This window comes from Macaca fascicularis, chromosome 10 (genome assembly GCF_037993035.2).
Source record: "Macaca fascicularis isolate 582-1 chromosome 10, T2T-MFA8v1.1".
NCBI lineage: Eukaryota > Metazoa > Chordata > Mammalia > Primates > Cercopithecidae > Macaca > Macaca fascicularis.
The window spans coordinates 86,895,148-86,908,263 of NC_088384.1; the positions used below are offsets into that span (position 1 = coordinate 86,895,148).

Below are 13,116 nucleotides of genomic sequence, written 5' to 3' on the forward strand. Positions count from 1 at the left end.
TGGCTCACACCTGTAATCTCAGCACTTTTGGGAGGCCAAGGCTGGTGGATCACTTGAGTCCAGGAGTTTGAGACCAGCCTGGGCATCATGATGAAACCTCGTCTCTACAGAAAATACAAATATTAGCTGGGCCTGATGGCCTACTGCTATAGTCCCAACTACTCGGGAGGCTGAGGTGCGAGGATTGCTCAAGCCCAGGAGGTCAGGTGGAGGTTTCAGTGAGCTGAGATTGCACCACTGCACTCCAGCCTGGGTGACAGAGCAAGACCCTATCTCCTGTCTCAAAAAAATAATAATGATAATATTTATCTTTGACCTCTCTTTTCTGTGTTTTCACATCCCCTCTTGTTTTTTTTTTGTTGTTGTTTGTTTGTTTGTTTTTGAGACAGGATCTTTCTCTGTCACCCACATTGGAGTGCAGTGGCGAGATCATGGCTTACTGCAACCTTGACCTCCCAGGCTCAAGTGATCCTCTCACCTCAGCCTACCGAGTACCTGGGACCACAGCTGTACTCCACTACACCCAGCTCATTTTTATGTTATTGGTAGAGAGGAGGTCTCGCTATGTTGCCCAGGGTGGTCTCAGACTCCTGGGCTCAAGTGATCCTCCCAAAGTGCTGGGATTGGCCGGGCGCGGTGGCTCAAGCCTGTAATCCCAGCACTTTGGGAGGCCGAGACGGGCGGATCACGAGGTCAGGAGATCGAGACCATCCTGGCTAACACGGTGAAACCCCGTCTCTACTAAAAAATACAAAAAAAAAAACTAGCCGGGCGAGGTGGCGGGCGCCTGTAGTCCCAGCTACTCGGGAGGCTGAGGCAGGAGAATGGCGTGAACCCGGGAGGCGGAGCTTGCAGTGAGCTGAGATCCGGCCACTGCACTCCAGCCTGGGCGACAGAGCGAGACTCCGTGTCAAAAAAAAAAAAAAAAAACAAAGTGCTGGGATTATAGGCATGAGCCACCACACTGGGCTCCACATCCCCTTTTTATCACCATCCCTTAACCCCAATCCCTTAGTACCCTTTTATCTATCTGAAGTTACAGAGTCATAGTTGAAGAACCCTCTGTTTTATTTTGCCATATAATTAATGAAGGCCAGCCATTTGAAATTCATGTGAATACCTTTCTTACTATAAGCAGATTATTTGGTATGTATGACAGTAAGGTGAAGCACCTCTTTAGGGGTACTGCAAAAACAGTTAGCTTGTTGTCTTCCCAGTGGAGAATCAGGTCTACTAGTTCATAAATTAGGTCCCAGTTGATGATCCCCAAAGCTTCAAGGGTCATTCACACAAGTACTCGAGAATCTCAAGAGTTTCGTTGGTAATTAGTCTTTTTCTACTCCTCACAGAGGATGCCAGGGCCTTGAGACAGCAGAAGACGACTGGGTGATAAGAATGTACATGGACTAGTAATAGGAGTTGGCTATTCTCCATATGTCAGATGATTTCCAGGGAAAAATTAGGACTCATTTTTTAATGTCATGTCTCCTTGTGAGTTAGCCCTCAGGGGTTAACTCAGGAGCTGGGAGTTAACCACAGCTACTATAATTTTTGTATTTTAAAGAATGAAGATTCCAGCCTGTAAAGATAGGTTTCTGCTTATTAGCTTTCACTAAGGAACTAGGGGATAGTAATTACTTAATACAAATTTACATGCATTTGGTGTTTCTAAGCCCTTTCTGGAAGATCATCTCACTTCATTTTCCCTTCAGTCTGCAAGCACAGTTAAGTTTTATAAGTGATGAACCAAAGCTGGGAAAAAGCCCAACAGAGAGATCACTTTTTAAGCTATAGGAAGAGGGGTTTTAGATCCTCTGATGAAGGCTGTCTTACAAGTATAAAATGTTAACCGGAAGAGTGAAGTGTAAAGGTATGTAGAGACTAAAGAGAAAGATACTGTTTCAGTCAGAGGAGAGGCTGAGAATTTAAAAGTTTAGTATATTAAAAGTCATAAATTTCTGGGGATAGTATTTCTGTTGGGTTCATGCTGTTGTTTATACTATTTTGGCCATATTCACACCCACAGCTTTATTTACTGTTTTCCTAGTATCTTTCATTGCTGTCAGTGCAGGCATAGTAGTCACAGAAAGTCATCCAATCCTGCAACATAGGTGACCTTGTTTCTTTGGGAAGAAGAAAAAATATAAGAAAACATCTGTTTTTTTTGCATGTTTGATGTGTTTGTGTGTGTGTGTGGTTACACTTTTAACTGATACTAAGTGAAGATAGATTAATGTCACCCAGGTTTTATAAAATCAAAGAAATAGAAATAATTTTAAAGACTTCTGGTACTTGAATGACTGTTGTTTTCTGGTCATTTAGTACATTTATGGAACCTCAGGAGGTTTGAGTTGAACAGAGGCAAGTTACAGGAGTTTTTTGGGTGGAAGAATTCATAAGTCAGCATGTGAATCTTTTGATCTCATGTATTTGGAGTGGAGTATCATTAATTGTGTTTGTCATGGTTAAGGAATACAGAATTAATCTCCATCCCAGTCTCTTGCTATTCTTCTGAAAGCCTTTAGCTGCTGACACCATGAGCATAAGGAGGTATGTCTTCTGGCTTCTCTCTGGGTATGGTAGCTAAGTTACAGCTTAAGTACAGCTTTGGAAAGATGAGCAGTTTGTAAGCAGCAAAAAAATAGTATAGATAACAAATGCATCGTCAACAAACAACTCAATCAAAAAATGGACAATGGCTTTGAATAGACTTTTCTCCAGAGCAAATATACAAATGGCCAATAAGCATGTGAAAAGATGCTCAACATTAATCATTAGGGAAATGCAAATTAAAATCACAGTCAATGAGATACGACTTCATACTCATTAGGAGGGCTGTTACTGGGGGGAAAAAAAAAGAAGAAGAAGAAAAACCAGAAATAGGCCAGGCACAGCCTGTTTTGAGAGCACTTTGGGAGGCCGAGGTGCAAGGATCCCTTGAGGGCCAGGAGCTCAAGACCAGCCTGGGCATAAGCAAGACCCCTGTCTCTATAAAAACAAGCAAAAAACAGAAAATAACAAATGTTAGTAAGGGTATAGAGAAGTTGTAGCTTTTGCCCTGTTCGTGGGAGTGTAAAATGATACAGTTGCTCTATAGGAGTGAGCTACCGTGCCCAGCTTGTTGCAACAATATGCTGGTTCCTCAAAAAATTAAACATAGAATTACTACATGGTTCAGCAATTCCACTTCTGGATATATACCTAAAAGATTTGAAAGCAAGGTCTCAGACAGATGTTTGTACACCTATGTCCATAGCAGCATTATTTACAATAGCCAAGCTGTGGAAGCAACAAGTGTCCATCAGCAGATAAATGGATAAGCAAAATGTAGTGTGTGTGTGTGTGTGTGTGTGTGTATACATAAGACAAATATATATATACATATATATACAGTGCAATATCATTCAGCCTTTAAAAGGATTGGAATTCCAACACATGCTACAACATGGATCAACCTTGAAGACATTATGCTAAATTAAATAAACAAAACAAAAGACAAATGTCTGATTCCACTTGTATGAGATTCCTAGAATAGCCAACTCAGACAGAAAATAGAATAGTGGTTGCGAAGAGTTAGAGGGAGGGAAAATTAGTGTTTAGTGGATACGTAGTTTTAATTTGGGATAGTAAAAATTTGTAGAAATGGATGATCTGGTGATAATTGCACAAGAATGTGAATATACTTAATGCAACTGAACTTTATGTTTAAATATAGATAAAATGGTAGTTTTTATTTTTTTTAGTTGGGGTCTGTCTCCTGTCACCCAGGCTGCAGTGCAGTAGTACAATCACAGTTCACTGTAGCCTCAACTTCCTGGGCTCCAGTGATTCTCCCACCTCAGCCTCCCAAGTAGCTGGGACTGCAGGCACACACCACCACACCTGGCTGATTTTTTGTATTTTCAGTAGAGACGGGGTTTTGCCATGTTGCCCAGACTGGGTGTGAACTCCTAGGTTCAAACGATCTACCCTCTTCAGCCTCCCATAGTGAGCCACTGTGCCTGGCCATAAAGTTTATGTTATGTATATTTTACCACAATTTTAAAAAGTGTTTCAACAAGCTGGGCACAGTGCCTCACTCCTATAATCACAGCACTTTGGGAGGCTGCGTGGAAGCATCACTTGAACCCAGGAGTTTGAGACCAGCCTGAGCAACATAGGGAGACCCCATCTTTACAGAAAAAAATTTTTTTTTAATTAGCCAGGTGTGGTAACCCACGCCTGTGGTCCCAACTACTTGGGAGGCGGAGGTGGGAGGATTGCTTGAGCCTGGGAGGTCAAGGCTGCGGTGAGCTGTTGATCAGACCACTGTACTCTAGCCTGGCCTACAGAGTGACACCTTGTTTCAAACAAAAAAGTTTCAACAAAAAGTAAATAGAAATCGTACAAAGGGCATCTCTATTCCCTTTACGCAAATTTACCTATTGTAATATTTTACCCAACTTGTTTTATCATTTGTGTGTGTGTGGTCATGTGTGCTCTATATATACACATGTAGACGTGTGGGCACACTTTTTTTCTAAATCATTTTAGGGTAGATTATATGCATCATGGCTGTTTACTTCTAATTCAGGAAAATTTCTTAAGAATAGACATATTCTTGCCGGGCGCGGTGGCTGAAGCCTGTAATCCCAGCACTTTGGGAGGCCAAGACAGGCGGATCACGAGGTCAGGAGATTGAGACCATCCTGGCTAACACAGTGAAACCCCGTCTCTACTAAAAAATACAAAAAAAACTAGCTGGGCGAGGTGGCGGGCACCTGTAGTCCCAGCTACTTGGGAGGCTGAGGCAGGAGAATGGCGTAAACCCGGGAGGCGGAACTTGCAGTAAGCTGAGATCCGGCCACTCCACTCCAGCCTGGGTGACTGAGCGAGACTCCGTCTCAAAAAAAAAAAAAGAATAGACATATTCTTGAGCTGCGCGCGGTGGCTCACGTCTGTAATCTTAGCACTTTGGGAGGCCGAGGCGGGTGGATCACCTGAGGTCGGGAGTTTGAGACCAGCCTAACCAACATGGAGAAACCCCGTCTCTACTAAAAATACAAAATTAGCCGGGCGTGGTGACGCATGCCTGTAATCCCAGCTACTGGGGAGGCTGAGGCAGGAGAATCGCATGAACCCGGAAGGCGGCAGAGGTTGCAGTGAGCTGAGATCACGCCATTGTACTCCAGCGTGAGCAACAAGAGGGAAACTCCGTCTCAAAAAAGAAGAATAGATATATTATCGTAACTGCTGTGATTATGTACCAACTTCACAAATTTACATTGATACAATAATTTAATACCCTCTGAATTCCAGTTCTGTCAATATTGTTTTTTATAGCGTCCCCACTTCCACCTGCTGCAGTATGGAATACAGTCTAGAATAGAGTATTGCATTTATGCAGTGTCTCTTTAGCCTCCATTTGTCTTTTATGATATGGACATGTTTTAGGAGTATAGTACCTCTTTCCCATTTTTAAATAGACACTTCCTCTTTTTCTGAATTGAAGTTATGGCTGAGTGCGGTGGCTCACACCTGTGATCTCAGCACTTTGGGAGGCTGAAGTGGGAGGATTGCTTGAGCCTAGGAGTTCAAGACCAGCCTGCGCAACATGTTGAAACACGGTCTCTACTGAAAATACAAAAAATTAGCTGAGGGTGGTGGCACATGCCTGTAGTCCCAGCTACCTGGGAGGCTGAGGTGGAAGAATCACCCAAGCCCAGGAAGTTGAGGCTTCAGTGAGCCATGATCACACCACTGCACTCCAGCCTGGGCAGTGGAATAAGACCCTGTCTTAAAATACATACATACATACACACATACAAATTGAAGTTATGCTCTCTCAGTCAGGAAACTGCATAAGTGTTGTATCCTTCTCAGTTATCACGTTTGGAAACTCAATACAATTTCATCTAAGTGCATAATGAGGGGAATCAGCAAATGCTGTAGGAGATAGGGAAGACATCATTGGAAAGGAACCTGATTTGATAGCATATTTCTAACATTTTACTTATTTTCCACCAGTGTCAAATTTTGCATAGTTCAGCTAGTCTGTATTACTGTTTTATGCCAGTTTTTAAGCTCCTGTATTAAATATAAAGAGAATATTACTGATTTCTGTTTTTAAATTTAATGAAATCAAGTGTGTCTTTCAAATGGTGATCAAGTTTCTACTGATTATTACCATAAGGTTCCCCCACAAGATTTGGATTGCTATAAGATGACATGGAACTTTGACATATGAGAACAAGTCTTTATTCTCTTCCTGGTTTCATCAAATATGAGTCAGACTGACAAGTTGTACTCTCGGCTTTGCCGCCATTCTAGAACCTTTTAGCTCCCCTACTTAAGTTACAGAAAGCTGCTGAAAGGAAAGTACTTTTCTTTCCAATACCTTTTGTAGAATATATAAATAGTGGTAATGCTGATGTATCTATCCTCAATGCCATTTTTCTCTTCCAGGCTGTCTTACAAAAATTATTCAAATTTTGCATGCATACGTAACAGGATACTTGGCAAAATATGATTAAAGCAAATATCAGTTTACTGTATTTCTTGGTATTTTTCTTCTCATAGGAAGCACTGGTTGACACAGTTGAGCTGTATTTATTGGCTATAAGTAGGAGAGCCAGAGGTATATTTCAAGCCGTTATTATTTGTAAGATTATTTCCTTCCCATATACCTTCTGCAAATGATTCCTTGGACTTTGTGCATTTTGTTTCTGCAGTTTGAAGAAAACAGGTCTGAAACAAGGTCTTACCCCCAGCTGCCTCTGAACACAGTGACTGCCAGATCTCCAAACATCAAGTCCAGCTTTGTCCGCCAACCTGTCTGACATGTCGGGACCCGTGCCAAGCAGGGCCAGAGTTTACACAGATGTTAATACACACAGACCTCGAGAATACTGGGATTACGAGTCACATGTGGTGGAATGGGGGTAATTGTTTTTGTTGACTTCATTATACTCACTCAAAGGGCTGAATCTTGTGGATCTGTTGAGTAGTTTTTGTCAGAAAACCTCCATGACTCTGTATGTGTATACCTCAAGATCAAAGCCCAATTTGTGTTTTCTTCTTTTGAGCTGAAAATTTGGTTTTGCAGTGAAGAAGCAGAGTTGCTTTGGCAAGTGAATTTTTAAATGGGCTTGCCATTTAAAAATCATTTTAGTTTCTTATCCTTTTCTCTGATTTATATGCAGTCATGCACCACATAACAACGTTTGAATTAATGACAGACCACATGTAGGACAGTACCATAAGATTATAAGAGAGCTGAAAAATTTCTGTGGCCTAATGATGTCATCGTAACATCAACAATGCATTCATTACCTTTTCTATATTTAGATACACAAATACCATTGTGTTACAATTGCCTGTTTATTACGGTACACATTTGTATCCTAGGAACCATAGGCTATACCCTGGGTATGTAGTATGCCATACCATGTAGGTTTGTGTAAACACTCTCGTGTTTAACACATTTCTCAGAATGTCATTAAATAACTCATGACAGTATTCTATACAGGCACCTGGCAACAAAAAGTTACCTATCAGCTTGCTTATCAAGCTAAGGGCATTGCAGATCAGTGAGAGTCGATACTTGAGAGATTTTGAAAACACCAAAATCTTACATAAAGTATTTTGAGGTAGAGAATGTTGTTTCATGTTGATACAGGAGGATGAAACAGTTCTCCAAAAAGGTAACTTCTTTCTGATGAGAAGCAGAATTAAATTCTTAAACATTTGCCCTCATCCTGAGACTAGGCATGTCTTAACATGGAATTCAGCCCAAATTCTATCTTGAACAGTTGTAATCTGCCTGAGCAGCCGTGTTTGCCCTCCTAATTCTCTGTACAGACTCATTTGGATGTTTGCATTTCCTGTCCCAGTGTGGTAGACATTTAATTGGTCAGATCATACTTGTGTGATAAAAGCATTTTGATATTCAAGTGCAAAAGAAAGCAATTTGAAAACCAAAGCTGCAGCTCTTGTATGCTGTATTTTATATCTGACTGCATGTGATTTCCATAACCTGTAAGTGGTTAGTGGATGCTTTCCTAAATTGTCATAGGGTGTATTTTTAATCTTGAGTATGTCATGATTTTTGTGTGTGTGTGTGTGGAGATGAGTCTTGCTCTGTCGCCCTGGCTGCAGTGCAGTGGCGTGATCTCAGCTCACTGTGACCTCCGCCTCCTGGGTTCACGCGATTCTCCCACCTCAGCCTCCGGAGTAGCTGGGATTACAGGCATCTGCCGCCCCACCCAGCTAACTTGAGTATGCCATGATTCTTAACATTGCTTCTGAATACAGAGACACTGTATGCTGTAAAGACACCATTAAGTGCCAGTGTGGTTTACTACCAATAAATGTTGTTACTACTGATAATCTAACAGTTTTCCGTTTATGTCACAGGCTTTGGACTCTAGGTAACACTGTTTACTATAGGAATTTCAACTGCTATCTTCAAATTGAGTGCTTTGCACTTGGTTCTGCCTAAATGGCACTAAAGAGCCCTTTTGGGCTTTTGACATGGTACTGTTCGTTTGCTCGCATTTGTTTTGTATACCCTCCCATAGGAAGAGAACTCAGACAGAAAGAAGTAGGAGCTTTCTTCCCCTAGACCTGCCGTGATTATAATGTTGTCCATTGTTTTTAGTACCTTTTGTCTTTTCATTCACTTTCTTTTTAGCTACTTGAGGAAAATGAATGGTTGATATGGTTGATTTGGTTCATATTGGATACTTAGTAGCTCCAGCAGGAGTAGATAGAATTTATGCCTTAATGGAACTGTGTTTGTCATTCTTCAGAGCAAAGCCCTCTACATTGAAAGCAGGCAGGGGCAGGAGGAAAATGTTGGCATTTCCCTTATTCTACCTCTGTTTATTACCTCTCATGTTGCTTATTGGTCACAGAATATGGGTGTAAGTAGAAGAGGGGACCACTGACTATAGTTTACAATCTATAGTGTGCTCTGTGAACTTGACTACACATGTACTATCCCCAGAGCTTGCCCTGGAGGGCAAATAGATTAAGCCTATACATTTGAAAGCCATTTACCTTCAAAGAGGCCTGTTAAAAATCAGCTGCTGCCAAAGTTAGCTAGATTGAAACAGTCTTGCAAAATGTTTTGAGTTCCTGCTAAGTGCCGACACTGGACCAAGCCCTAAGGGACAAGAATATATAAAAATTATTCTCTTGGGGAAAGCTGTCTCTTGTTGGAGACAAACATATTCAGAACAAACCTTAATACAAGCTAGCTCCATGTCATGTGCCAATAAAGATGTAAACAGTTTGGGATTTGAAAGAACAATTGAAAGGTGTAAGTTTTTCTAATTCTAGGATTTGGAACATGTATTTTTAAGTGGCCTAATTAAAAAAAATACAATGAAACCAATTTGGGAATTATTTGAAATACCTCTTATTTCTTTTACACCTGCTGGCAGTAGATTCCTGTAAGTTGAATTGATGCTTGATAATTTGACCATTTATAAGTCATTTTGTTTGTATCCACAGAAATCAAGATGACTACCAGCTGGTTCGAAAATTAGGCCGAGGTAAATACAGTGAAGTATTTGAAGCCATCAACATCACAAATAATGAAAAAGTTGTCGTTAAAATTCTCAAGGTGAGTACAAGAGATAATTTCAGAGGTATTTGGAATATAGATTTTTAAAAATAGTTGTGAAGATTGTGAAGACTTTTTTAAAACAGCATTTTAAAAGTTTTTGGTGCCAAAGCAAATAAATAAAATTTTGTTGTATACTGTGAACTCAATAGAACAAGTTCTGCTTATTTGACAGATCAGGAAACTGAAGCAAGAGAAGTGATTTGAGTTGACTTATATTGCTAGGTTGTGGCAGAGTAAGGGAGCAAAGGTACAGTCTCTTCTCTCCCAGTTCTTGCCTAATACTTATTTCCTATACTTTTCATTATATAATGAGGCTTTTATTTTCAATAAATAAATAATTGCCTCTACTTTGTAAGGATGAGGAGTCACAGGACTTAAGGGGGACAGACAGATGATATCAGTGCAGCTAGTCTGGTGTAATTGCCCATGCTTAGATGTGAGTGATAGGGACTGAAACAAACTGGGAAACACATGCCTCTTCAAAAGGAGTTAGCTGCTTCTCAGCTGAAGCTCATGATTGCCCTGCAGTAATGCAAGTCCATTGTTGCTTCATACTCTGTTTTGCAAAGAAAAGCCAGAAATTTATATTTGTATATGAATTCTCCTGACTTGTGTTGGCTCAAGATTTAAAAAGACAATGCACAGGCCAGATTTGGCCTCTGGGCTACCAATATACAACTTTTAATTTAGTTATAACTATGCTGTGCACTGTCTTATATTGGGAATTTAACATACAGTTCCTTATCACAGGAACTTTTTCATATTTGACACTGAAAAGTAGAAGTTTCCAAACTTTCTCAATTTATAACACTTATACTATCTTAGTAATTTTTCATGGTACTCGTAAGTCAAGAAATACCTCATCTGTGTATTAAGTAGCAAGGTCCAAATAACTAAGTTTTATTTATTTATTTATTTATTTATTTATTTTTTGTTTTTGTTTTTGTTTTGAGACAGAGTCTCGCTCTGTCACCCAGGCTGGAGTGCAGTGGCGAGATCTCAGCTCACTGCAACCTCCGCCTCCTGGGTTCAAGCAATTCTCCTGCCTCAGCCTCCCGAGTAGTTGGGACTACAGGTGCATGCCAGCATGCCTGCCTAATTTTTGTATTTTTAGTAGAGATGGGGTTTCACCATATTGGTCAGGCTGGTCTGACACTCCTGACCTCAGGTGATCCGCCCCCCTCGGCCTCTCAGTGTGCCAGGATTACAGGCATGAGCCACTGCACCTGGCCGCTAAGTATTTCTATTTTAACAACTTGGTAGCCATTTAAAAAGTTACTCACATAAATAAAAAGAAAAATAATAATTTTATTCTTAGTAACTATAATTTATTACCATCGGGTTATGTAGACCTGTTACTGCATAGCTTTTCAAATGTTGTAATCGGATTGGACACCACCACCCTCATATCCTGTCATTGATTTTTGCGCAGTACTTGCTTTTTATCACAGCAACTACTGCAAACCCAACTTCACAAAAAATATGCGCCCTCACAAGGAATATAATACAATCTAATGTTGAAACTACAAACTACCTCAAGCTGGTAGTGCACCCAGTGTCTGACAGATGCAATGATTGTTTGGTGTGTTTTCCTCAAAAAATTTAAAGTATTCCACAGTACTCCTGTGCATTGCTGGGGTGCCTCACATGCCATTTGAGAACCAAAGAGTTTAAGTATTTATATCTCTCTTGAAATATGTAGAAAGAGAACTAGGTTGGAAATCAAAACATTTGGGTGACTAGCCACAGTAGTCCTTTTAACCTAGGACATGTTTATCCATCTATTAAAAAGAATATTGGCTGAGTGTAGTGGCATGTGCCTTTAGTCGCAGCTTGTCGAGGGCCTAAAGTGGGAGGATCACTTGAGCCTGGAAGTTGAAGGTTGCACTGATCTGTGATGAAACCCACTGCACTCCAGCCTGGGCGATGGGAGTGAGACCCTGTGTCGAAAAACAAAAAGGATTAAATACAAAATTGTGTGCATATATACATGCCTTGGAGACTAGAGTTCTTTATGATTGTATGGTGATATTCATATGGAAAGGTATATGATAGAATGAGGTGATATATTATTATTTAGAGCCACAGGAAAAGCATGAATAGCGGGTCTACAGTTCAGAAGAGGGTAGTAGTTAGGAAAAGCTCCCTGGAGCTGTCTTCAGGCTAAATGGGAGGAGGATTTGGATAGGTGTTGGGTGGAAGTGGTGAAGGGAAGCAGGCTATAGAGTACACCAAGATAAGAAAAGAGGAAGAGGGAAAAGTGAGAGAAATATTTCGTGTGAAAGATGTTATGTGACCACATATAGGAGTTGAACTTGGAAAGAGAGATTAAGTTGATGAAGGCCTGGAAAAATCTCTGCATTTCCTTGCAGTCTTAAAATTCTGACTTGTCTCTTGTAGATAATTGTGAGCCCTTGATGGTTTTGAGTGAAGGGTGATTTAGAAAGATTTTTTTCAGCTCAGTTTTTCTAACTGTATTGTATATTTTACTGTAACTGTGGGTAGGTGCTGTAAGTATAGATGAAGTTCCTTCGTAAACCATATTTAAAATTTTTAATCTCCCCTATTTATTTAATAAGAAAAAGTGGCATTGATCACATTAAATTAGGGCCTGAGTCAGCTGCCTGGTCTGTCACAAACCAGCTTTTTAAGTTTATAGATTCGAAGGATTCTGTAGAATAGTTTTGTCAACCAGAAGCTTTTTTTCCCACTAAAAAATCCAGCAATTGGGTTAATGAAAAACAGTAGGTAAGTTGTTGGGTCAGTCTCTGCAGGGTAGAAAGATCTCCCAGCAGGAAGAGAAAACTTCTATTATCTTGTTTCTTAGGTAGATATTGTATTGGGTAAGAGGTTGTGGGTTGAATTCAATGTGGACTACGTGGAAGTCATCAGTAAAATAGCTTCTATTTATTGGGTACCCCTTTGCATTGGACCTGTTCTAACTGTGGTATGTAAATCACTGACGGGCAAGTATAGTCCCTTTCAGCAATGAGAAACATTTAAATGCTTTTCTGAACACTGCGCAACCACAAAGCCAGGTTTTGAGAACTGTCAAAATCTGCTTGCTTTCTGCTACCATGTGCTTGAGGCTTAAGACAAAGTTAAAAGAATTTATAGTATATTATTTAGTAGTTTCTGGACCTGGATCATCAGCCTGAAAAGTATCTAAAAATAAATACCCCGTTTCCCTCTCAAGATTCTGATTTAGTAAATCTTGGTAGGTTCTGTGAGTCTGTACGTTAAAAAAAATCCAGGTGATTGTTGGTCATCAAACTTTAGTAACTACCAGTCTTGTAAATGAAGAGATGAGATGTATTTAACTTCTAAGAGTTCTATGCAGGGCATCCAGTCTGAGGTGACCAACACTCTCGGAAAAGACCTGCACCGTCCAGTACAGCAGGCACACAGGCCGCATGAGGCTGTTAAGCACTTGAAATGTGGCTGGGCTGAATTGAGATACGCTGTAAGGGTAAAATATACTAGATTTCAAAGGTTTAATACAGAAA

At 40.3% G+C, this 13,116-nt stretch overlaps 1 protein-coding gene across 4 annotated transcripts in view; it reads left to right on the forward strand.

Annotated features, from left to right (window-relative positions):
- The window catches only part of CSNK2A1 (casein kinase 2 alpha 1), a 76,277-nt gene that overhangs the window by 43,410 nt on the left and 19,751 nt on the right, over nt 1-13,116 (forward strand). For 3 of the 4 annotated variants that reach the window (XM_045362686.2, XM_005568590.3, XM_005568589.4), the window contains 2 exons: nt 6,711-6,920; nt 9,496-9,607. In XM_045362686.2, coding sequence (XP_045218621.1) covers nt 6,820-6,920; nt 9,496-9,607 — 213 coding nt within the window. In that variant the 5' untranslated portion in view covers nt 6,711-6,819. The remainder of the gene's footprint in view (nt 1-6,710; nt 6,921-9,495; nt 9,608-13,116) is intronic. The other variant, XM_005568591.3, reaches the window with a different exon arrangement.